The sequence below is a fragment of the Haemaphysalis longicornis genome, unplaced genomic scaffold (assembly GCF_048455015.1).
Source record: "Haemaphysalis longicornis isolate Haplotype H1 unplaced genomic scaffold, Haemaphysalis longicornis Haplotype H1 scaffold_10, whole genome shotgun sequence".
Taxonomy (NCBI): Eukaryota; Metazoa; Arthropoda; class Arachnida; order Ixodida; family Ixodidae; genus Haemaphysalis; species Haemaphysalis longicornis.
The window spans coordinates 86,578,072-86,604,549 of record NW_027526204.1 but is presented as its reverse complement, the minus strand read 5'-3'; the positions used below and the strand labels follow the sequence as shown (position 1 = coordinate 86,604,549).

The following is a 26,478-nucleotide window of genomic DNA, read 5'->3' as shown; positions in this document are numbered from 1 at the left end:
TACCAGTATTTTTACAGCTGAGGCACACGGCATTTTAACCACTGTGGAACACATTACAGAAACCAGAATACACAGTTCCATTATTTTTACAGACTCCCTGAGTGTAGTATTAGCTCTCCATTCAGGAAAACCAACTAGAAACATTATTTTAAACCGTCTTATCAAATCCATAATGTCTGCTTACGCTCTAAAATTGACTGTAGTAGTGTTCTGGGTACCTGGGCACAGTGGAATTTCAGGAAATGAAATTGCTGACCAGAATGCTACTGTGGCGGCTATCCGCAGTGTTGTAGATATCCCACATGTGCCCTACCTAGACATGAAACCACTAGTTCGGAGTATGCTTCGGAGGCGCTGGCAGGTACAGTACGTGGGACACACAAATCGAAAACAAACTGCACATTATAAAACCACACATAGGGAAATACAACACAGAGAAACGGAACAGGTTCACAGAAATATCAATATGCAGATTAAGAATAGGTCACACACACGCTACACACTCATACCTTTTAAACGGAACCCCACCACCATCTTGTGAGAAATGCGGACGAAGACTTACAGTCCTCCATGTATTGATTGAATGCTTGGCATACCATGACGCAAGGAAACGACACTTCCCAGAACTATGCACCTACACGATACCCTTACACCCATCCTTGTTTTTATCTGATCAACCCCCGATTAGAAGTGAACGCCTTTTAGCCTATCTCGCTGACATTGGATTTTTAGCACTCATCTCATACCATGTGTGACATCAGATCCACCCAATGCAAATAGTGAGGGCGGTTCTGAGCGTTTTCATAACGTGCCAGGGACGTCACCGCCATCCCTGCTATGTTATGGCGCTCTCAGCACACACATAAACATCGTCACTGTTACCTCTCATCTTATTCATCTTCGCTTCTTAGAGTAAGGGCCCTTTACACCCATATATACACTATTTTTATCAAGTACATCACAATCATCGCCATGGCATTTTAACAAATGTGACAAAACAAACATTGTCTTGGCGCTCTTTGGCCTCAGACGCCCTTATTATAAACCAAGGAGTCGCACCTACAGTTGACCGCAGAGGTACGCGCATGCATCATGATCGAGGTTCCGATCAATCGGAGGTTGTACGGAGAAAAAAAAAATGCAATGTTTCGGGCCTATAAGAGCTGCTATCTTGAAGCGAGGTCCCACAAAAAGATAACTCATAGAAACCTTGTGGAGTCGGTTTGAGCATCGAAACCAGGTGCACAAAACAAGTGGACGTCAATCTCACCATGCGCTGTATAATGCAATAAATTTGAACTTTTCCTATTTGGTAAGTTATGGGAACATGAAATAAACATTGTTTGAAAAGTTTTATGCGTCTAAACTAACTCTGAGATGATATAAATGTTTCTCCTTTTGATTCACGTCTATTGCAACGTCCTTCTTAACGGCCCCAGTAGGCCTGAGGTGAACTTTACAAAAGTGGATTCAGTTTTAGGTGAATTTGAAGCGCGAGCTGTCATATATGTCTGCTGATCTAGCCGCTCCCAATGGGGTCAGAAACCGTTTCGGAACAGCAGCCAAGGGTATCACGTGACAAGGGATTCGTCATCCGGGCTCCCAATGATTACCCGGGATGCTGCTGCTTCCCACCTTGATAGGAACTCGGCAATTAAAACCCTCTATGATTGGAATCTATTACTACGTAGCCAACCGGAAACTTTCTTCTAGGCGCTCTTGAACTCGAAAACCAATGAAAATGAGAAAATATCTGTTGTGCCGGAACGGTCGCCTTCAAAGACTGCACAAGAGCACGCTAACATTTCCAGTGGCTCCAGCTAGCGATAGATCCCATCAACTCTCGCGTTCTATCTTGGCTCCTTCAACAGCAGGCGACACTGCTAGTCCGCAGCCCGTTGGATTTCTGCATCCTCCATGGATTTCTGATTGCGTACGCTCTCCGCCGGCGGCGAGCGAAAGATGGCTAGCCACCTTATCCGGGGCTATGCTCGGCTATGTCCAGGCGAACTTTAGTTGCCCTATAGTTCGTAAGGCCCCTAAAATTTAGTAGTTCACTGACCCATCAAATTTACCGATACCGTTTGAAGACTTTTAGATGTCGAAATGATCCATGCATAAAAACGCTCCTACTTTCAGCTACTCATGTGCGCGCCAATGACAGTAGCCTCCATGGACAGTAGCTTCTATTGGATGGGATGTCATATTCATTAACGTCTACATCTCGACAAAAAAGAATAAACGTGTGTCCGCTCTCTCACTTAACCGAGAGGATGAGTGATTAAAAAATGCACAGATTAAACGCAATCAACACAATTGCATGGCAGGGGTTTGGGGGGGTGTCGGTGGTATGTTTTTTTTTTTGGGGGGGGGGAAGGGGGGGGGTGTTGTATGAATCCCTAGGCAGGGTGCTTGTGGTTGTGGAATCTTTTTTTTTTTGGGGGGGGGGGGTCGAAGTCTTTCTGGGGGGGGGTGTTGGAGGGGGGGGTGTTAGGGGTGTGTGCATAAATCCCTGTTGCATGGTGAGCAGGCTTTTAAATTAGGTGGGAACATTTACGAAGAATAAAAAATAGCATTTAGGAGAAAATCAAGACGACATGCATCGGCTGTCGTTCTGCCATTTCTAAGGCCCAATAACAGATATTCCGCTTCAGGAGAGGCATGCGGTTACGGCGAAACAAGTTTAACATTGCTAAAATATTAGGCGAATAGGGAGTTCTTATGACAGGGCCGATGTCACTGGTTTTGAGCAGGCACAAAAATATTTTTACTGTAAATTTTGTAGCAATTAAAGCTTAGTGCGTCATTTTCTTCAAGAGAACATTGGAACTTTGACCATCATCATCATTAGCGCTTATATGCGTACATCCACGCTTGTCTGTGCATCATACCTCCATGCCTTTGTTTTTTTTTTTTTGTTTGTTTGTTTGCCATGGCATCTGTCGCAACAAAAAGCACACTGCTCTCATATCAGCTGTCGGGCGGGTCACTCCGCTGGTCTTATCACTCACCCCTGTTGAGCCTTTGCTCAGTGACCAAAAGGCGACTAGGCATCAACGCACTCAGTCTTGAAGCCGGCTCCTTCGAGCGCCGCTATCGTGTCGACGGATTGCTTCTATCGAAGTCGGTTTCGGATGGGCTGCTCGCTCGAGTGAACACCGTCTCAGCTGACAGGAAGGGTACTTGACAAGGCAGGAGGAGTCTTCCCCGCAGCGCAGAAAGTGAAGATGTCGGCGCCTCCGACTTATCAGCGCATCGCGTCCATCAACATGGGCCCCGCGAGAAACGTGGAGCCGAGCGAAAGCTCGGCCGAGATGGAGCGACTCGCTCTGGACTGTCTATTCCTCCGCCGTTTCCGCAGACTTTCCGCCATCGTGCTTTCTAACACCGGCGCCGTCCTCGTGATGCTCGTCCTCCTAGTTCTGTCGGTGACGTACGAGGTAATCGTTTACCAGGTTGGACTCACGACGGCCCAGTACTACGTCGTCCTCGGCAAAAAGGACTGGTGGGGCTTCGTGAACCACACCGCCTTTTGCCTCGTTCTCATCGCGATGGTGGCGTGCGTCAAAAGCTGCAAGCGCTACGTGTCGAGCACGGTGACGGTTCAGTGGCGACAACTTCTGACCAAACGCCTGCAGGAGCTTTACTTCTCGCGGAAGGTCCACTACCGCATCAACGTGGTCGAGACGGGCATCGACAACCCGGACCAGCGCATCACACAGGACGTGGACCGGCTGTGCCAGGTGTTGTGCGACATTGTCCCCACTCTCCTCATATCCCCGTTCACCATAGGCTACTACAGCTACCAGTCTTTCAATGTGGCCGGTTTCATCGGGCCGCTGGCCGTTTTCATCTACTTCATCTTCAGCACGGCTTTGAGTAAGCTTCTAATCACAAGAGTCGTGCCACGGGTTTACGAGTTGGAGAAGCAGGAGGGCCGGTTCCGGTACAAGCACGCGCAGGTCAGAGCCAACTCGGAGGCCGTCGCGTTTTTGGACGGCGAATTCGCGGAGCTCGACTCGACGGAGAACCACTTGGTTGCACTGGTGAAGGCGCAGCAGTGCGTTTACAACCGTCAGTTGCCCCTGAACCTGGGCGTCTACTTCACGGACTATGCCGGGAGTATCCTCAGTTTTCTCATCATTGCGGTGCCGTTGTTCAGTGGCGCCTATGATGACATCTCGACGGCTGATCTCAGCGGTCTCATAAGCAAGAACACGTTTGTCTCGATGTACCTGATCAGCTGCTTCAGCAACCTGGTAGACCTCTCCAGCGGGATTTCGACAGTGGCCGGAAATACGCACAGGATTTCTGTGCTCTTGGAGAGGATGGAAGCCATCAACGAGGAAGGCGACATTACTGACGAGATGCAGTCGAAGAAACGGCCCGATGACGGCAGCGACGCGGACGATGGTATAGTTTCAAAACCTTTGAATGAATGTGACTTGTCTAATGTGCGATCATTACGTGATGCGTTGCAGGCTTTGTGTTAAGCAATTCATTCAAACCGTCTGTGTTGCTGCCTAGCTAACAAGTTATCAATTAAGCGAAGGTGTTGCTCATATTCTGTTCGTCTTTTTTGATGCGAGCAGAGGCATTGACATGTTACTCTTTAGTGTTGTAACAGACTGAATGCTAGTAAAGTCTATTCTCTCCATCAAAACTTTATCGCGGTAAGCAATCGGTCGAAATTTTGAGAATGAAAATGACGTCCTTTTGCAGAAACCTAGCTATGCGTAAACAGATATTTGTTAATGCTACAGCTAACGGTCAAGTTATGAATCAGAATAATCTTCGGATGTGTGGTAGCCTGTGACACAAAGGAAACGAGTGCTTAGGCCAACATTTCCATAGTCACTTCAATCTCGTCATTTGCCCGGCACTGAGGAAAACTAAAGTGCTAAACAGACATTACTGGATCTCACAACACCAGCACCAATGTCTCTGCAACATGAACAGTTTTTCGTTATTACAGGGTGCGTAATGATTACACGATACAAACCGGAAGTTGTCAAACCCTCTCTTTGCTTACGCATACTCAAACTCGCATGGCCGTGCGTTGAGGGTAAGCTATTTCAACAGCTGTAACACTGCCTGTCGCTGTAATGAAATGCTGGTCCTCGCACTTCCCACATGGTTATCTTACACAAAACCCTTATGCCGCAAACTGGTCACCTCTGCAATAGATCAGCTGCACTTCAATGTTTCCTTTACCAAAAACTTTCTCTTCAACATCAGGCTGTTGCAATCTCCCTTGCATTCCATTTGTGGTGTTCAGGAAGGCACTAAACACGTCTTCTGTGCTTGTCTGCGCTTCTTGTCAGCATGGGCAACAGTGCGAAGATTGATGCTGGTCAGAAACCTTTGCATGGAAGGCGTCTAAGCTCCCAGGAAAGCACACTACGGTGTGGGATATAAAAGGTCTTATGGGCTTCCTCAAGGCCGATGCACTAGAGGCCAGTTTGTGACAGTTTCTCTCTCTCCCTCTTTTGAGTGCAGAGCACTTTAGGGGCTCGCCTTGTTGCCGTAGCTCGCTCACTGAACCCAAGTAGAGCCACACGGCATTCCGTCGTAACGGCTGTTGTAACAGCATCCCACAGAGGCTTCGAAAGCCAAGCGGTTAATAAAGTCATAAGCGTTCAAAACTTGTGAACCGCTGGCGCTTGCCATACATCTCCCTGTTGTTTAGCCCAAAGAAAACTGCAGGTACATTTGAGGCAAAATATACACAATTAACCGGCAGCGCCCGCGTTCAGTTAGGAACGCTCGTCGGGTTGGTTTTTACGATAGTAAGGAAAAAACAGTGGCAGTGCAACAATGCCAGCACATGTGGGAGGAAAAGGATGCGCAAAAAGAACCACTCCCGCTGGCGCAGTTTCAGGCAGGGGGCGCGCGAGCACTGTGAAGGCAGGTAGTTCGAAATGCGTTGGGTGGTAGCAATGAGCGCATAACGACGCTACAGTCCATTATGGCGAATCACTGCTCTGCACTTCTGACAGCTTTCACATTGAGTGGAACAGCTCTAATTTTTTTTCTGTGTGCCTGTGTGTGCATTCGTGCGTGCTCTTCTATTTTTATTTGCATTCCCCCAGAAGTAGTGAGCCCACCATTGCATAGGTCTGACCTCTTCTGTTCCATCGAAATAATCCTCTCTCTTTTCTTCTCAGAGGTGCCTGTTTTTAGAACCACTCTTGATGCGACAGCCCTAAAATGGCTCATTGAGGAAACAAGCCAGCGGTCAGCGTCTGTAACAGCAGCGCGGCACCTAAACCCATGTGACTGTAAAGAGTACCTTGGCATATGGCTGGTGCAAGCTGGCCTCAAAGTTTTGAGCTAACTCTGGCTCTGATAATGCCTAAATTTCTTCCACAGTAGGGGTAATAAGCATGTTACCCCCCAAAACGCCAGTTACCGCATGTTGCGTCCCTCTGCCCGGCTATGTCTGCTCATCTTATCTCTGACCCAACAACCGATTTTGCCGGGTCAGAATAAGTTTTCAGAGTAACTTTAACATCTCACGCTAAACTACACACCACTGCCTGTTCACTACCTTGCTTCGAAATTGTTTCTATTCAAGTTATTTAACTGAAATGGCATCTGATTTTGATGCTTGACAGCCAATAAGTTGCAGGGGAGAGGATGAGTACGAATGGGACTTCATTTCCCTGTCTTCCGTCCACTCAGCCTCTTTTGCAACAATTGATCTCCCTCTCTGCCCGGCTTCCTCCCTGCCTCTCATCATCATCATCAACATCGTGCATGTTAGTGCTGTTGTATTTGGCGCTATTCTTGGATGGTCAGGAAGACTGAAGGCAAAAAACAGCGCAAAGAAACGGCATGGAAGACGAGAAAGAGACAAACATGGGTGCTGACTAACAACTATTGTTAGTCAGCATCAGTTGTTAGTCAGCGCCCGTGTTTGTCTCTTTCTCGTCTTCCGTTCAGTTTCGTTGTGCTGTTTTTTGCCTTCAGTATGAACCAACTAGCCCGTTTTCACACTCTCGGTCAGGAAGAGTACGGCCAGTTCTTTTGTAGTAGTAAAAGATTTGCCTCTGCATGTTTTGCAGAAGTGAGGTGGTACTTTTCAACTTTGGCTGTGTATCTCATGGGAGCCTGTACACTGATTACTGTTAGCCTTGCTTTTCCTCTCGTCGTCGTCGTCATCATCCTCGCCATCATGCCTGTAAATGTTGTTGCATTCAAAGCTACACTTGTCTTTTTTGGGGGGCATCAGCTGTAATGTCCAGTATTGCTGCGTTCATGGTGTACAATATTCACGTTTATCAAATTTTGTTATGTCCCAGTTGCGTATATGCGTTTCCTAGTCAGTACAGCCAGTCACCTGAGCTTGCTTACGGGGGTTATATCACAGCATAGATGCACCTAAAGCATACAAAACCACCCGAACATAAATAAATAACAGCCAAAATTGACCTGTAATGGTTGAAAACCACAGTGTAGAAAAATATTCAACAAATAACCGAAACCGACTTAAAAGGAGAAAACCCGCAAAAACGTACAAGAGCTGTAACTGACCAAAAGGCGACAAAAATACCCTAAATCCCCTTTATAATTCATAAAGATGTCATAAATAGATTATATGTGTAATTACAAATGTTAATATTCAAATATGACAAACCCTTGAAAGTGACAAGAAAAAAGCGGTAACAGGATTTGAACCCGGGTTAGGATGTTTGCTTCGCAGGAGCGGAACTACTACACTACGAGACCAAGCAGTTCTGAGCGATTAAATTGAGGGCCACATGCACGTGGACATAGCTTCAAACATGCCCCTAGATGGCACCATGCGTCGCTTGGCTGTGCTGACTAGGAAACGCCTATACGCGTCCCGGGACAGTGAGGTACAACCTGGTTTTCAAACACATTTACATAGATAACCACATACCCATGAAAGGGTATTTGCCATGGCTTGACTAAATGCTAATCAAATATAATTAACTTCACCCACCCAGTAACAATCAATCAATAATTCCAGGCGATAACTCGAGCCGCCACTGAATGTTCCTGTATTGCTGTGTTCATGGTGTACGGTGTTTGTATTCATCAAGTTCAGGTATGTTGCAGTTAGGTGTGGTCAGGTGTACATACAGGCATAAAACAGCACATGCCCACAAAGGGGATTGGCTACAACTTGACGAAATTCCAATCAAATAATTAACAATCATCACTCAAGCTCGGGCAGCCGCCAGGTCCCGAGGCATACTGGCCAACTCCTAGCGAGGGTTTAAAATAAAAAAAAAAACATTGATTGATACTGAATAAAAGTTTTCCATTCATCATTCAATCAATATTGTAACGATAAGAAAAAAGGTGGGGCGGTGACGCACAACAGCACTGCTGTCATGGCCGAATTCTAAATATATTGCATCACCTGGGAATACGTCACTTCATCATGTACCTTAGCTCGTGCCGCTTTCACCCTTCTGCCACATGAAAGCATCAGCTAATCAATGATTCCAGCAGTAACTCCTGCCACTGCTAAATTTTGCACCACTTGTCACCTCTCAAAATTTCTTTTTTTTTTTTTTGTAACCAACCTTTTCTTATCGTCATCTTCTACAGAACCGTTGCCGCACTTTGGCCTCAAAGACGTCTCCTACGGCAGCCCGTACGACGACAACATCTTTGTCAGCGGTCTCACGCTCGAGTTGCACCCTCCGAGGAGCCTCTTCGTGACGGGGCCCTCCAACAGCGGCAAGACGTCTCTGCTGCGGATCCTCAAGGGACTGTGGGGTCCGTCCACAGGGTCTGTGGTCCGGCAACCCGCTGGATCCCTGTTCCTGCCGCAAGCGACGTGGTTTGGAAGCGGCAGCCTGCGCTCGCAGCTCTACTACCCGTACAACCCACCAGAAAGCTCGCCGCAAGACGAGGCCGAGATATGGAGGTGGGTGAGGCGGCGTCACCGGGTTTGCGATCCAGAGGGCAATACCGTATTTTCGCGCGTATAACTCGCACCAAAAATGCGAATAATTCAGTGGCAAAGTAGGGGTGCAGGTAATAGTGGGGTTTTTCCTTTAGTGCAGCTTGACGGCAATGCGCGTTGTGCCGTGAAGCTCCTACGCAGTAACACTGACTAAGCCTTCCATGGCAGCGATTGCGCAAAACATACAAGGACACGGAAGAAAAAACAAGGACGAGCGCACTCTAACAACTAAATTTTATTAGTGAATTGTGACTTTCGCCTTGCAGTCAGTGTATTCTACTTGCTGAATATACGCTTTTTCTGTTTACATAGTACGAGATGTGTTGCTTGAGCAGTAGCTTCGATGCAGCCTTTCCTGTATCAAATGCTTTTTTTTTCTTTCCTGGCGGGCTGAAAAAGGGTGCGGATTATATGCAGGGGCGGGTTATACGCGCGAAAATACGGTATAGCAGCCTCTCATCTGTGCACACTGTCCACTGGGCTGTGGGCAGCCTCTGCAGCCTAATCTTGTTTATTTACCTCTTAAAAGAAATGGGCATTGACCCATTTCCCACCCCATACTTTGGTAGTAGTGGGAAATGAAATTCGAGCTTCAAATGAGTTGGAACTCGCGCTGGTTGTTACAAGACCATAGCAGTGAAAACAGTTCTATGGACGGGACACAAGAAAGAATAGACACACACTTTGCTCTGTGTGCGTCTCTTCTTTCTTGCATCCGATCCGTTTCACTGTTAAGTGCAGAGCATTTTAGGGGCTCAGAGCACTTTGGGGGCTCACCTTGTCGTCGTAGCTCGCTCGCTGGACCCAAGTAGAGCCCCACGGCGTTCCGTTGTTGCGGCTGTCATTGCGGTGTCCCACAGAGGCTTCGAAAGCCAAGTGGTTTATACGGTCGTAAGCGTTCGAAACTCGTGAACTGCTAGGCGCTTGTCATACGTCTCCCCGTTGTATAGTGCAAAGAAAACTGCTGGTACATTTGAGGCAAAATATACGTAATTAACCAGCAGCGCCCACATTCATTTAGTTAGGAATGCTGGTTGGGTTGGTGTTTACGATAGTAAGTGAAAAAGAGTGGCAGTGCAATGGCGGCACGTGCAAGAGGAAAAGCAAGCAGAACTCCCGCTGGCGCAGTTTCAGGCAGGGGGCGCGCGAGCACAGCGAAGGCGGAAAGTTTGAATTGCATGGGGTGGTAGCAGTGAGCGGATAATGGCGCTACCGCCCATTATAGCGAATCACTTCTGTGCACTTCTGACAGCTTTCATGTTGAGTGGAATGGTGTTAATTTTTTGCATACCAGAGGACATAAGCTTTCAGTTCAGTTTCAGCTTAAAAAGCGGTGTACTTTTATAAATGCTTAGGAGGCCCCACCCAGGCGAAAAAAAAAACAATTGGAGGCCCAATTAAACCTGTCGAAAACACAAATGGGCCAAATGGAACCATTTGCATTTTCAAATGGTTCCATTTGAACCATTTGTGTTTTCTGCAGGTCCAAATGGTCCTCCAATTGTTTTTTTCGCCTGGGCAAGAGGGAGCAATATTGGTTTGTTGGAGGGGTTTGCTTCAACTAATGGAGAGGCTGGCTACTCCACTGCGTGGAGTATTTAAAATGTTCAGTAGCGGTGCTTGGAAACCTTAACGTAAAAAAGAATTCTGGAAAGTGCTGAAACACGGAATGATATTGTGTGCATGTAGTGTGTGAAATATTGTACACAGTATATACACCTACGTACAGCATGCGTTTCAATCCAGCATTATAATAGTGATCACGATGCTGCTTTGCACGTTAGAAATAGCATGACACACCACTTTTCCCTGCAATGAAAGGAAGTCATTGTCGCAGAAACCTGATTTTAGCTTCCCAGCATTGGGATATGATGATGATGACCTTATTGTGATGACCTTATTGTTAAGAAGAATGAATGCAAAGGATTGTGCCTGGCCTCCAGCCGCATAGAGAGTGTCGAGGGATCTTGTCCTCACCTTATCATATGGTGATAGGGTTAGGGCAAGAGTTCTGCACTTTCGCACAACACCACATCACCATATCACCATTTGATAGATTGAAGATGTGTCCCCTCGCCCTGCCAGATGGTGGTGAGGTCATTTGCCGTGCAAGCAGTCGGGGTAGAACATTCAGAAGCTTGTCTGTGGGGTACGGACTGGGGGTATGAAAGGAGGCATAGAAAATGCTGCTCTCCATTTTAAAACAAAAGTTTTCTTAGTGGGGATGGCGTCCTTATAGTGATGGCGTCCTGCCAAAAACCAGTGCACCTCCCCAAAGACCGGTTGGGTGGCCGAAAAGCTCTAATAAGGCCTCTAGATACACGGCGTGTGTATGTAGCTAGACTTCAATTGTGTCCAAAACGGTTGTTTGAAAACTGTTAAAAGAAACGGTCTAGGTAACTAAGACAAAGATGCATCGATCATGAAGAAGAGTGCGCGAAAGATCGTCCCATGGGTTTGTTTCTCGTTTGCGATGGGGGTCTTTGAAAGTTTGACGATCAATTAGATGCAAGCTTAGTTTGTATGCATTTTTAACGAAGGTTTTGATGCATTTCTGACAGAGTTTTGATGCAAGAAACCTTTTACGCTTCTCTCAGCTTACTTTAGAAGGGATGGTAAATTTTTTTAACCTCCTCCGGTGTTTCTCATCTCAGAGTTCCTCCCACTTATCTTTTGGCAACGGCTCCTGCAACCCCACCGCGTTTGCACTGCACTCGCACGTGGCAAACACTGTGCGGTGTTATCAGAGGTGAGACATGTTTGCGGCACTTGACTCTGAGGAGCGCCGCACTTTTTTTGATGTCCACGTCCTAGCTCCTTGACTCGCATTCTGCGAAGCAGCTTTTCATCTGGTCTGCTGTTTTCTGTTGCCTGTATTTGGGAAGGAACTTGTTAGCTCACATTGCCTTTGACATCAGAAGTGACAGACGGGGGGGGGGAGCTTCCGAAGTCTATGATGCAGAGGGTATGATTGGGCAGCTTGCAGCGCCACTGCATCATATGGGAGCCCTCCCCACGGCAGAGCCCCAAGTATTTGTCGACAGTTGTGTCGCTCACTTTGTGGCTCACTTAAAGGCCAACTGCACTCAAATTTCACCTTGACCAAATTTTTTTAATCTGTCTGTAGTATGTACTACCGGCGTCAAATGAAACGCGAACACGAAAATATGAATAAGGACGTGCAAAATTGAAAAATACTGTTCGTAGAGTTCATATAATGGCTTGCTATTGGTATGCTTGGAAATTTACTTTTCCCAACTTTGTTTTTGTAACTAAGCCACGCGTCATTTTGGCTTGTATGAAAAGAAATCGCGCTATTTGTGTGTTCAGGTTCATATTTTCCTGTTCGCATTTCGTTTGACGCCGATAGTACCATCAAATCAGCAGGGACATAAGTGGTAGCCCCGTGAAAGCCTCTTCAATCAGTCAGAAGCATTTAAACGAGCTCCGCCGCAGACCACGCTGCACCTGCCGGCAGATCGCGTAAACAGCCGTGACGCGTCTGTGACACTCTTGCCATCCGGGGCTTCTTCCTCTGGCCAGCCACACAGCTGGAGAACCGGTCGAGCTCTGCTGCAACCGCTTCACCCATTTGCTGCCCCGTGCTTTGTAGAGCTTGCGTACAGGCTTGCTCCCGAGCTGCTGATCGTACGGCCGCTTGCTGGACGGCTGCAACGTCACTTCAATGGCCACGCTCTCCTCGGTTTCGGTCTCAAAATCGCCGGTTCGTGCTGACGGCTTGCGGCGTGCACGCACGTATTTCAGCTGTTGGGTTTTGCATCTTGCTTTCTTTTTTTCAGCGGACTATACAAAAAAAGCATTTTCAAGAGGTCGAAATTTTGGGGGCAGTTGGCCTTTAACAGCGCTCAAAGATGACAAAGGCACGAAAGGCGACAGTGACAGCATGACGGGGCAGCGCTCATACTGTCGCCTTCTGTGCCTTTGTCTGTCATCTTTGCACACTGTTAAGTGAGCCATGAATCATTACCAACTATCCAGGTGTCCATTCCTTTCTTAGTGCTCTGTCACTTTCCAGAAGCATCACTTGCCCTCTGTCCAAGTACAGTCAAACCCGGCGATCACGAAATCCCACATTCCCGTAGCAACGAAATATTTTCGGATCCCCGGTGAACGTCCTTAGAAGCCCATGTGTTTCATATCTCGTGGCACTGAAATGTTTTTGGAAAGTGATCCCGCGTTAACGAAATTCGCTGCAAGGTTGGTCGGAATTTTATTTACCCATTTGAGGCTAACACTGTCCAGAAAGTGCTCAAATGCATTTTTTTTTTTCTGACTCGGTGCTTAACTTACAGTACGTAAACTGCCACAGTGCGATTGCGTGGCCGCCGCCACATTTGTTTACAAGAAAGACCGTGAAGCAGGCCGGGCCGTGGAGGCAGCTTTGCAGCGACGCCTCCAGAGGGCTACACAGTGACTCGCAACACGGCTTTGGCTTGGGCTACACTGAACAGTGTGCGTGTGTTCGTTGTGTACGTGGCGATCGGCACCATTGCTCTCATAGTATGCCTGTCTCTGCCAGCCCCAAGGTGGAAGTTTTTATCGCTACGCGATAAGGCAGCCATCACTGCCCAAGCCAGTGGCCCTAGTAGAGGAAGGGAGGATTAGGAACTGCATGTGCAACTTGCTCTCCACCATTTTGAAAATCAAGGATGCTACTCTTTAATGGCGCATGTGCGCTAAACAAAACAGTGACTGATGCGCATTTCCGAATGTCAACAAGGCGGGGCTCACTCTTGGTTTTGTGGACAATATTGGGACAACGAGATGACTTTCCGGCAAAGTTTGTCAACAGAAAAAGCTGGACTTTGCTCTGCATGCTTGGACATGCTCAGTGCCGAGGATCGAGGAGAAAAACATGCAAAGTGAAGCCGCGGGATGTTTTGGATGCATTTGACACGATTAGGTCGTTCTTGGGAGCGCATGTGGCACGACCACTAGCAATGAAGCACTTCATGTAGTGTGAGAGCAGCTGTGAAGTTGCTGCAAGGTAAGGCTTGCAAAGCGATATAACTAACTTTCAGAAATAATTGGTTTGCGGGCCATTTTCTGGTCGTTCATGATTCACTCACGTGGCAACGAAATTCTCGCAAAAGCGAATTTCTTGGCTTTCCTTGGCGGTTTCATTACTACAGGGTTTGACTGTAAACGAGCTGGAAAGGGATTCGTGTGAAGGGAGGATGGGGCTGAGATGCATGTTTTGCCTTTTGTTGCGGACGGTGACCTGAGCATTTTTTCCCCATCTTGACTTCCCCTCCAACCACCTACTGAGACCGTCATGGTTGGTTGGTAACAGTGCGTTAAAACGGGAGCACGAAGAAAAGAACCGGACGTGCGCTCGTCCTGTCCGGTTCTTTTCTTCGTGCTCCCGTTTTAACGCACTGTTACCAACCAACCATGTCACTTTACCAACTCGTCCAACTCTCCATCCTACTACTGAGACCGTGTTGTTAAAAACGATAGTCTTTCTTGGGCTACTTAAACACAGAAATTTTGGTCTGTGTGTGTGTCTGTCTGTCTGTCTGCCTATGACTCGATTCAGCCACCCGGCCAAAGGGAAACAGACGCTGTGCAATAGTTTTATATATCCACAGCCAAATCGAAATGTCTAAGTTTAGTGTTACGAGGTCTGTTAGAAAAGCACCCGACCTTTGTCCGAAGAAAAAAAAACTCCCATAACTGGACTGTTGGAAACACAATCGCCCTCAAAGTAGTCTCTTTGGGACTGCACCAGTGGTGCTGCCACTGTTGGAAGCATTCCGAGAAGGCCTCTTTCGGAATGGAGTTTAGCTCAGCTGTCGTTGCAGCCATAATGTCCTCTCTTGTCTGAAATTGCGCTCCTTTCAGTGACCTCTTGATTTTTAGGAAACCGCCAGAAGTCGCATGGGGCCATATCAGGAGAGTAAGGAGCCTGTTGAACTACAGGAGTCTGGTTTTTTGCCAAAATAGTCTGAATCAAGTGCGAGGAATGTGCAGAAGCTTTGTCGGGATGGATGCACCAATTTCCTGTTAACCACAACTCCTCTCTCGTGCCGCACAGCATCACCTAGGCGATGGAAGACAGCCTTTTAGTTTTGTTTGGGGATAGTTTTACGCTGTGGTGCGTCCTCGTGGTGTACCACACCGCGGGAGTCGAAGAAAGCAGTCAGCATCTCTTTGACGGTGCTGCGCACTTGCCGGGCCTTCTTTGGTCTTGGTGACGTGGGATGCTTCCACTGTGACGACTGGGATTTGATTTTGGGGTCACACCCGTACACCCAAGACTTGCCACCAGTGCGATTATGGTGTTCGTGAAGTCAGGGTCACTGTTAGTATAATCCAGCATGTCCTGCGAGACTTCAACACACAGTGGCTTTTGCTCCACTGTGAGCAGCTTCAGTGCAAATGTCACCGCAAATTCTTCACGACCAAATCTTCGGTCATAATGGAATGTGCAGAAAAAGTGCTGATGCCTAACTTTTTTGCAATTTCTCAGGTAGTCACAAGACGGCCCCGCATGATCGCCGCGTTCACTTCGACAATGACCTGGTCATTTCGGCATGTTGATGACCGACCGGAGCGTGGCTCGCTCTCCATCGATGGGCTGTCGTTTTTAAACCGGTTGTAGCACTCCTTAATCTGTGTGCTGCTCATAGCATCGTCACTGAAAGCCGTCTGAATCTTCCGAATGGTTTCCACTTGGCTGTCGTCCAGTTTCTGGCAAAATTCGATGCAGTAACGTTGCTGCAGTCGCTCCGTCATTTTCCTTGGAATAAAAAAACCGATGAGAGCACTGCGCACTACCTAACTCAAATGCTGCGTCCCAGCGGCTGACGCTATCGGCAGGCGGGGAAAAAATTCACGCATGCGCATGAAGGTTCAAAATCAGCTCATGCAAGTGCGCTTGTTTTATATCAATCAGGTGTTCACAAAAAAATTAGGATCGGATACTTTTCTAACCGACCTCGTAATGTTCATACTTGTGAACATTGTTGAACAAGAACAGGACATTACACAAATATAAGGCAGAAAATCAATACATAAGTAATATTTGCAATGTTCCTTTATTAAAAATTCGTGGATGCTTGGTTTTTGCTATAGCAAATGAAATACTACTTCAACCGCAGAAAACCGTCGCCTGCTGTTGCCTGCGCTACTATAGCTTATGGCGGCATTAAGAAATCAAACGGCAACAGCAATGAAAGGTTCCACTAGCTAGGTTCCACGTTCCGCTTGGAACGTTCGTGGAGTGAAGCAAAGTGGTTCTGTGAACGTTTAGTAGGGTGCCTCGATTGACGCTCGTCTCCGCCATACGGCAGCGCTGGCATCAAGGCACCTGACTTGGAGCAGTAGACCGTGGTAAATTTAAATTGACTTGAACTAACTTCTAGCGTGTTATCTTGGGAGGAGTGAGACGGGACAACAACAGCATGAGAGGTGAGCGGGAAAGTGAAGGGAGGCATTTACTTAACAGGGGCACCAGCCAACTATCGTCTTTCGTCGACATTTGCAACGAAAGGAGCAGATATGCAGCCATTTTTTGACAAAAACCTTTAGGTGGCATGTACTGGTTGAACACCTTCCAGCGGTCCTCTGTTGGTGCCGCATATTTGACTTTGCTGAACTCTCCTAAGAGCCGTTCTTTTGTCATGGCGTACTGATCGTTCTTATAGGGGGAGGCACCCTCTCTGGTGGGAAGCACTTTTACTCTTCACATTTTCTCAGACATGCACAGAAAAGGGCTGCATCAAGCCAGTTCCAAATTCTCAGCAAGTTTTTCGTAACCCTACGGAGTAAGAGTCCTTTCAGCACCAGTCACTGGCCTTCGTCTGGTTTCTTCTTCTTTTTCCTTTTTTTTTTTTGCTGCTTCATTTTCGCCTTTTTTTATTCATCTGCTTCTGAAGGCTGGGGCTCACTGTTGATACATATGTCTCCAGCGGTGCTTCAATTGGGCTTAAAGGAGCACTGACGCGAAAATTTTATGTTACACACTTATTGCTTTTATTGATGCTTTATGGTCTGGCAAACTTTAAACAGCACCTCAAATACTTCAGCGCACAATAGTTAATTACATTGCACGGCCTGAAAATCGTTTGTTTCAAATTCCCGCGCTTTCATCCTGAACGGCGCATATTACATAATCCCGGCCTGACCTCACCGCTTTGTGCAGACGTCACCGGCGCCCGCTTGAGAGGGTGTTGCGCCCGCTCACTGCTCGTGGGGCCGCGCGCGTGAAGTGACGTCACAAGTTTTTGACGAGCGCTGTCGCGTCGCTTCTTTTGGCTTTACGGGGTGATGTTCACGCTAATGTCCATTTGCTGAGTGCCGCTCCGCGCGCTGCTCCGTCGGCGCGATAAATGAGATCCAATTGAACTATGTTCTTCGCGTCGCGGGCTGCTCATATTTCAGCCAGGGTATTCTGTTGAGTGAAGGAGGCAAACTGTGCAATAATATTTTTTTTATTTTTATTTTTATTTTTATTATTAACGCCGAAAATTGGTGTCAGTGCTCCTTTAAGGTGTCCTACCGCTTGACTATCCACTTCATATACATGATTTGGATGGGCACTCTTGAAATGGGGATTTATATATTAATGTTTACATTATTTTGTTTGGTCTGCAACTGTTCTTGTTACGTTTTAGGAAGAGTTATTGATGTACACCCTTTGTTAAAATTTTCTAGGCCAATCCTAAGCCTTCCCGACTACAAGTAATTTGAAGAATAAGCATTAATGTTTTCAATAATATTTTATGACAGTGAGAAAGAAAGGTGGTTCCCCCAGCTTTTTGGGATGAAACATTTCAGCCTAGCTCGGGGCGTAAGCTTGTATACATTGAATTTTTTGCGGCCTGCGCATTCCTGGCTTGGCCTAGAAAATTCTGACAGACGTTACGTGCTTGCAAAAAGCGCAATTACCAAATGAACGTAACGTACAGGAACAGGAAGGTAATCCTTGTGTAGCGCTCGTTGTTTTTGTGGATGAGAAGGTTGGGCTGACCCGGCGGCGAGGAATCGGGGCATGTAGAAGTCGGACAAGGACAAAGTATATTCACAAGACAATTACATAACAAAATACACGAACAGAAATCAAAGGTAATGTGATCGGTACACTACATGTCGTAGGAAAAAGTCCTATTCACACGTTTGGGCTGTCATGCAAGTCCGAGCTTGCAAGTCGGCTGGTGACGTTGGTGCTCCCTTCACTTGCGTATGGTGCGAAAAGTGCCTCCTCACACCTAGTTACATCGCGTAGAGCCTTAGCAGTTTGGAATTTCTCACATTTGTCTGACTGAATTCACTTTCACATGCTTCCTGAAGCTTTAATTTGAACCTTTTTTTTTCTTTTCTGGCTGAAACGTTCTTTGTTATTGGATGGCAGAGACTTGCATTGTGCCTGAAGGTTGTTCTTTGCTTCACCGACACGTTTGAAAATTTCCCTGTAAATGCAGCCGTGTCCGAACAAAAGCAGTTCCCATGCTGCCACACTCCGTTGCTCGCACGCCTCGACCCTCAAGTCTTCAGGCTGACATTCGCGCACAAAATGTGTTGATAAGATGAGAGAAAAATTCCATCAAGAGTACAGCATGCACAGTCCACCCGATTGAAATTGTGACGTTGACGGTTGTTGCTTTTTGTGATAACTGCTGCTGCTGTCTCCTCTTGAGGAAGGTTCCGCATGCTGATAAGGATCTTTCATCTGTCATGGGTTCTTATCAGCCTCTTGTTGCACTCACCGTTCTAGTAGTTCCTCGTGCACACCCAAGTACAAGGTGTTGGGCCAATATTGTACGTAGGCACGAAAGAAGCACTCTGGGTGCAGCCGGCCAGATTCTATCTGCCTATCTATTTGTGACCTAGAAACATGTTCAACAAAAACCTTTTCTCCTTTTTAGTGCAAAGCACTTTAGGCGTTCGCCTTGTCGTCGTAGCTCGCTCGCTGGACCCAAGTAGAGCCCTACGGAGTTTTGTTGTAGTGGCTGTCGTTGCGGCATAACCCAGAGGCTTTGAAAACCAAGCGGTTTATATAGTCATAAGCGTTCGAAACTCGTGAACTGCTGGCGCTTGTCATACATCTTCCCGTTGTTTAGCGCTAAAAGGACTGCAGGTACGTTTGAGGCAAAATATACGTAACTAACCGGCAGCGCCCATGTTTATTTAGTTAGGACCGCTGGTTGGGTTAGTTTTTACAATAGTAAGGAAAAAAAAAGTGGCAGTGCAATTCCGGCACGTGCGGGAGGAAAAGCAAGCACAAAAAGAACAGAACTCCCGCTAGCGCAGTTTCAGGCAAGGGGCGTGTGAGCACCGCGAAGGCGGGAAATTTGAATTGCATTGGGTGGTAGCAGTGAGCGGATAACGGCAGCACAGCCCATTATGGCGAATCACTGCTGTGCACTTCGGACAGCTTTCACATTGAGTGGAACGGCTTTACTTTTCCTTTCTTTCTTTTTCTTTTTTGCTGCTGCCTAGGGATCAATTTTTGCTTTGCTTTGAGATGAAGAGGCTTTGTGCCCCATCTTCATGGTTGGCTGCAAAGAAAAAGATTTCGAAGCATTGATTTTACCTTTTTTACATTCTTGAAAAAGGCCCCAGTGACGTGTGGACTGATTACAAGTTACTTGCAAAATGTATTGAAGTTAGAGTACTAAACACTGACTTCCATGCATATCTGTGAAGTGTGGGGCTGCTCACAAAAGTATTGAGCCATGACACATAAGTGGAGTACTAAGTTACCTACAAGTCTTTGGGGTGGAGGGCCAAAAGGGGCTGAGTGGTTGTTTGCTCTGTCTGTCACCAATTTTACAGAAAATTTTTTTTTTTTACCCAGATTAATATTTCTTTACAGACAGCAGTTTCATTCTGCCCCTCTGTATAACCCAGCAATGGTGGACCCTTTTTGCCTTGAGCAGGTACCTGAGATGACCACTACTCCACCCTCCACCATGTACTTCACTTCTTTTTTGGGGGATGGAATTGGAGGGGAGGAGTGTTCGTAATGCATGTGTGTTCTTACAGTGTTCTGTCAGCAGATAGCAAGGATGCCGTGCTGCCTGTGCATCACCGCAGTCAGTTCAAACATAGAGTTGTTAGTCCGCACTTGTATGTGTCTGACCTTTCTTGTCATCTCAAGTTGCGCCGAGCAAGCCACGAGTTCGTGCTAGTTTGACTCTCAGTTGTAGCATCTATATTCTCCTTGAAATGAACAGATTGTATAAGTGAGGGAATGGAAACCACAGAGTTCAGGTGCTGAGGACAAATTTCAATGCCCTCTCCACCACGAGCTCATCATGCTTGTTCCCAAATTCATGAGTCTGGTTTTCTGTCCTTAAGCTTAAAGGGGCCGTGAAGACAAAGTACAAATTTGTTTTATTCGAAAGATGCAGTGTTTTATGGTGCCCCAAGCGCTTGTCCAGCAGCAAATGATACTTTATTCACTGAGAAATGGCACAATTTAAGGCAAAATTTCTATTCTCCTGCTATATCGCGTATTTTGTGACGCCAGCGAGGACGTATCCAGAGAAGGAACTTGAAATGATTGTTAGCATGCTGACTAGGGCTGCAGAAAACGGCCAACACGTGTTTTCTTGCCTTGTTTACCATTTGTCCTCCTAGATGGTGCCACAATTATACTGTTCACTATTCCTGTCCACACTCGATTTGTTTTTGACCGGATTTGTACCTGGCTACTTTTTGTTACCGTTGATAGTAATCGTTTCGTGAAACATTGGGTATGTTATCGAATGGGACGCGGATGCGATTCCGTGGCTTAGCTGAACTGTGTTTATTCGCCTCTTTCTTCTCCAGCCCCACGACGGTGATAGTTGGCAGTTAGCCGGCTTTGTCCTTTTCCTCTTCTTTAATTTCTCCTGATGGTGACACTAGCGGAGTAGTGCAGAATAGTTTAGCGTAGGTTTTGCAATAGATTAGTCCGTTGTCATTCCTGTGGAGACGAGAGGTGGCAGATGCCTTCTGCTTTATCCTCCATCAATGCTTCGGGGCGCGATGCCTTCTTGTTGCTACTTTCTTGGCTGGGACGGGGCAGGCAGTTTTGCTTGAATCGGACTGCCTTCTGAAGGAGGTAGTAAAGTTTGTCCTCCAGCGAGCATGGATAATTTGTACTCTGGATGCAGCCTGAATCTTCTGGTTAGACGTTCCTGTTCCTTTCTTTATTCGCCTTCGATGCTTCTTTGTGCACTCTGGCTGAGTGTTTCTCACTTGTGTCTGTGTCTTTGCCTTGGATCCGGTTTCGCTTTCTTTGCGCTGCTCCATCCGCTCTTCCACCGAAAACGATGAACCCACGGCTTCAAAGTTAGCCCTTGTTGTGAAGAGGAGTACGTACCACTTTGGCTGTGTCTTTTGTCTGGAAGGCGACAAAGTCTTCGTCATGGTGCGCGACTTTCGCAAAGTTGCCTCGGAAATTCGTTTATTTAGCTAAACCTTAGTGCAGCTGATCGTGTGTGAGCACTGTTCGGCTTCTAGGTCCTCCATGAAGCTGTCTCTCGAAAACCGGGGGACTGCTGCCTCACGTCCCACTCTTTCCGATGACGATGCATTGCGGGACCAATGAGGGCAGCGAAAACCACCGCGTTCTGGAGGTTTGAAAGCCATGGTTGTCTGTCCTGGGCAGCTTCTTTCCATGCTTTCGGCGGCACCGAGACAACCGCGCCGATACAGCGCCAACAAGTAGAAAGCGGGGACCGCCGAAGTCACCTGGCCGTCACTGCATTGATGTGTGTTGCTAGGCTTACTTTTATGAACTCCACCATACTCTTCAAGCTAGTTCTGGTTTACAGGTGGGTGTTCATAACAGGACTTACCTTGAAGAATGCCCTGAAAGAGAGGGAGGAAAGGCTTTTTATTGTGAACTGGTGAGGTCAGCCCTGCTATGAAAAAGGCTTGCTACGCCAGATGGGGGGTGACTACGATGATGAGTGGTGAATAATAGGCACTAGGGGTACACCAGGAAGAAGACCAGCAAGGAACGTTAAAAACAAGAAACCAGGAAATGCTGCCAGTAGAGTCCGGACATAAGAATACAATTGAAAAGAAAATTGTTGACGTAAACGCTGAATCAGAATGCAATGTAAATGATGCAAAACAAAATAACAGCAACCCCCCAAAAATAAATAGATGAACGCCACAGCACAAAAGATTACATATTGTGAGACACTCGCTCTGTCTGCAATCTAGCGAGATTTGTCCAGTTCAGAGTCTCGTAGGAACCAGAGCAGAACTTTTGTACCCAAGGTACAAAAGTTCTCTGCTTTATTGGACCAGGGCCGAAGAAAATGACGAAGTTCGAGACTTCTGCCTCCATGACGTGCATGAGACTGGGAGCTCACTGCAGTTTGTCATGCAGCAGCGAATCGAGGGCAGACGCACAACAGGTGATTTACAGTCTCGCACACGGCGCAAGTCCAGCACAGGGGGGAATCGTCCCCACCTATCTTGAACTTAAAGCTTCCAGTAAACGCTATGTTCAGGCAGAGTCGGTGCAGTAGTCCTCCAAACCGTTTGTTGAGGCCGTGTGGAAGTAATCACAATGCGGTTGAATAGCCTGCAGAGGTGGATACCTGCGGTGAGGGTCCTGCCACTCCTACCTTTGTGCAGTCCATCCACTTGCGAGGATAAGGGCGTTGCTGTCCTCTTGGGAGAAAGGAAGATGGGTGGTGTTGCTCAGCAAGTGGCCTGTGCTGGTGGCCGCGTCGGATCTAATATTGCCTTGTATGCCCGAGTCACCACTCAGCCACTGAAGAATGACGCCATGACCTTCGCGCACTGCCATTGTGTGAATGTTGGCAGTTTCACATACAAGCTGACTGCGGTTGTTGTGAAGCTTTCGGAGGGCTTGTGAGGCGCTACACGAGTCGAGGAATACTACCCATTGCAGGGCATGATGTCCTCTGATGTAATGAAGTGCAGCCCTTACAGCTGCCAGCTCGGCAGCAGTCGAGGATGTTTCGTGGCTATGTTTTTTTGCAATAGCGCACCGGGCTGATGGGATCCTCATGCCGATGGTGTATGAGCCCAGGAGGACCGAGCCATCCGCATAAACGTGTGTAGCCTTTGTAAGTACTGGAGATATACTCGAGTGTGAAGAACTTGAGTGGCCGCAGGCATGGCAGACATTTTGCTGATTCCGAGTATTGCGGTGCATATTTTCCACGGCACCAGCATCCACAGTGCTAATGTCGACTTTTGAGGTCGAGTGATTCAAAGTGTGAAGTGTGTGCACTGCCGGGCTACTGAGAAAACCGACCCCGAATTTCTTTCACCCCCCTCCCTTGCCGCAGGCTGATCGAGCTAGCCGACTTGAGCCACCTTCCAAAGCGGTCTGGCGGTCTCGACTCCACGCTGCTTCCCGCGTGGTACGAGTCGCTCTCGCCAGGCGAGCGGCAGCGCCTCAGCTTCCTGCGCGTCCTCTGCCAGCGGCCCAAGATGGCGCTGCTTGACGAAGCGACCAGCGCGCTCGACGAAGGCACCCAGGTCAGGCTGTACCAGGAGTGCCGGAGGCTTGGTATCACCACGGTCACCATCGGCCACCACGACTGCTTGGAACCGCTCCACGACGCAACGCTGGAGCTGCACGGTGCAGCCAGGGGGGGAACGTGGGTGCTAAAAGAGAGGGGAGACGGGAAGGACTCTGTCGAAGACTCGCGCGCCTCGTGAAAAAGGTCTTGAAGCTGGCGTTACTTAACATAATGGGTTGTTGCATTGTGAGGGTTGGCTATTGGGCAGGTCAGACGTTTTTAAGTGCAGAGCACTTAGTACCGTGCCTTGCTGTCGTAGCTCCCTCACTGGACACAAGTAGAGCTGGCGTTCTGGCGTAGCCGCTGTCGTCGCGGCGTAGCCCAGAAGCTTCGTAAGCCAAATGGTTTATATAGTCATAAGCTTTCGAAACTCGTGAACTGCTGGCACTTGTCATACATCTCCCCATTGTTTAGCGCTAAGAGAACTGTACGTACATTTGAGGCAACATATACATAATTAACCAGCAGTGCCCACGTTCATTTAATTAGGAATGCTTGTTGGGTTGGTTTTTACGATAGTAAGTGAAAAAAGTGGCAGTGCTTTGCCAGCACATGTGGGAGGAAAAGCAAGCACAAAAAGAACAGAGCTCCCGCTGGCGCAGTTTCAGGCACGGGGTGCGCGAGCACTGCGAAGGCGGGAAATTTGAATTGCATGGGGTGGTAGCAGTGAGCAGATAACGGCTGTACAGCCCATTATGGCGAATCGCTGCTCTGCACGTCCGACAGCTTTCACATTGAGTGGAACGGCTTTAATTTTTTTTTATTTGGCAATGTCGGTGCTGAGAGAGTGGGAAGGCTGGAAAGGCTTCGTTGAAGACACCTGCACCTCGTAAAAACATCGCAATGCTAATGTAGCATTTCATGGGTTGTTGGGTTTGCGACAGAACGGCTGCTAGGCAAGTGAGGCAGCTTTTGGGTAACTTTTGTTTCGAAGAAATGGGTGTTGTAGCTCAAACTGCGAGGACGGTACGTGCAGCATGTGCTGTCGGTGATTTCGGGTTGTAGCTCTCCATGTCCTCTCCTTATTTGGACCGCAATGTCCACTTTAATTCGTTATTAATGCTCTTGAAGCACTAATGATTAGCCCAAGAACACAAACCCTTTTGGGTTATTCTTGGCTGTGCAGTTGTTGAAGCCAGTTTTGTGTAGACTAAATTGGCCATGTAGTTAAGAATCAGGAGGGCATCCAACACATCTGAAGAAATAGCGAGGCCGTTTCAGCTCGATAGAGGATTGGGAAGGTGAGCTAATTGTGGTCGGGATTCGAAGCAATTGTAGTCGGCCACAATGCGAGCATGGAACCAATGCACAAGGCTATATTCTGGAAATACACAGCAGCAGTGGAAAACGAGTTGGTTGAGCAGTTGCGATTTCCACACAATACGTATGGCGCTCGAGCACTATAGTTCAGTGGGGATTAATTCACCCCTTCTTTGTGGTGCGAGCGACCGGAAAGCGAGTTCAGGTTGACCAAGTTTTTCATGTACTTAAACCGCTTGGTGTAGCCTGAAATAGGTTAACACGAAGTATTTGAGGCTTTTTATTGCCAAATACAAACTTTTAAGTTGGCAACCATGCAGCATGTAGTGAAAGAGCATGTTGATCAACTTATTGGTTAGGCATTAAGGAAACTGCAGGGTAAGGTAAGTGAAATGCGGCTGGGGACAGTCAGACTCGTGAGTTACAAAGCAGTTTCAAAAATACTTTAGTTGCGACCGAAATCATGTTGAACTGGGAGAAGAAAAAATATATACGAGGACACGAAGCACTTTTTATGAGTTGTGAGTGCGAAAGCATTAATGTCCAATTCAACGCCACTGAGTTTTTCTTTGAGTTTTGCAGCGGGAGTACTAATGTTTCCGAATTTTGGGATTAAGTCGGTGCGTGTTATTTTTAAAGTTTCTACGTTAGCATGTTGGCTGTGGACCAGAATCATTTGGATATATTGCTGAGAAAGTGGCCTCGTTCGGTGGGGACTGTCGCGTCGCAGGGTGAGGGCAGTGGGGCTTGTGCTTGATGCTGTGCCACTGCTGTAGGATGTCAAATGGTGGTGGCAGCCATTGCAGCAATCTCCACCTTTCATCCTTTTCTTGTGTTTTATTAACGCAGTGTACGTGCTATGGAACACTTTGTAGTCGTGGGTTTAGGAGCCGTTTTGGTGCCACAAAAAAGCTACCAACGTCACATTTCTTGCTCAATGGTCTAGTTAGTGCTTTCGGCAGACTGTAAGGCTCCTAAATCATGCTGTTTTTTGTGGTCCAGTTTCATTCTGGGTTGAACAAACATTCCAGAGTTAGCCGCCGCTCGCTACGTTTGTTGTCCCAGACTTGAAGCAAGTCATTTTAGTCATACATAGTCATTTCATGGCTAGTTTTGGTCACTGAAAACGCAGTCATTCAGGGCATTGCCAAGCAAAAGTAATGCCTTGTTCCTTTGAAACCACGGCATTGTTTGTAGAGAACAAATTTTGTGTTGCACTGAATGTTTATTTCTTAGTGTACCTGGAATCCTTTTGCTATGGTGACTTTGCTGTACTGTGACACTCTTCACGTTTTGTTAAAGGGCGCTGTGACAGCAGTCTTGCCACGGCCAGCCGTTTCTGATTTAACCAAAGAATTTTTTTTTTAGGGTGTGTATTAAGTGCACGCTACATGGCTCAAACAAGTGTTTATGCAAACGCTTGCCCTTCTTGACATATCATGTTTGTGGAGCATGGGAAACTGTGAACATAAATATGAACATGAAGCCGTTTACTTCAGTTACAGATCTTTTTGCAGTATTATTTGTTGAGTCGTACAGCAGGCGATCCCCTCCACCACACCACACTTTTATTTTTCTCACCTTGTGTGCCATAAGAATGTGATCTTTAGAAAAAATGAAGCACTGCTGAATACAAAACAAGATGCGGGTTACAAGATGACGCGCACTATACAGGTGCTTTGTATTGCACCGTGTCACTTTGTAAGCCCGTGTTGTTTCGTATTCAGGAGCGCTTCATTTTCTGCACTG

The 26,478-nt window shown here is 47.2% G+C and overlaps 1 protein-coding gene and 1 pseudogene across 1 annotated transcript; one reads left to right on the top strand and one right to left on the bottom strand.

Moving 5' to 3' along the window:
- Nucleotides 1-2,918: 2,918 nt before the first annotated feature.
- LOC144158873 (lysosomal cobalamin transporter ABCD4-like) lies at nt 2,919-26,227 on the top strand. The gene is made up of 3 exons (XM_077690048.1): nt 2,919-4,413; nt 8,584-8,905; nt 23,233-26,227. Exons 1-3 carry the CDS (start codon nt 3,228-3,230, stop codon nt 23,606-23,608), a joined length of 1,884 nt encoding a protein of 627 aa, XP_077546174.1. The 5' UTR covers nt 2,919-3,227; the 3' UTR covers nt 23,609-26,227.
- On the bottom strand, nt 15,031-15,703 carry LOC144158055 (protein GVQW3-like; annotated as a pseudogene).
- Nucleotides 26,228-26,478: the final 251 nt, after the last annotated feature.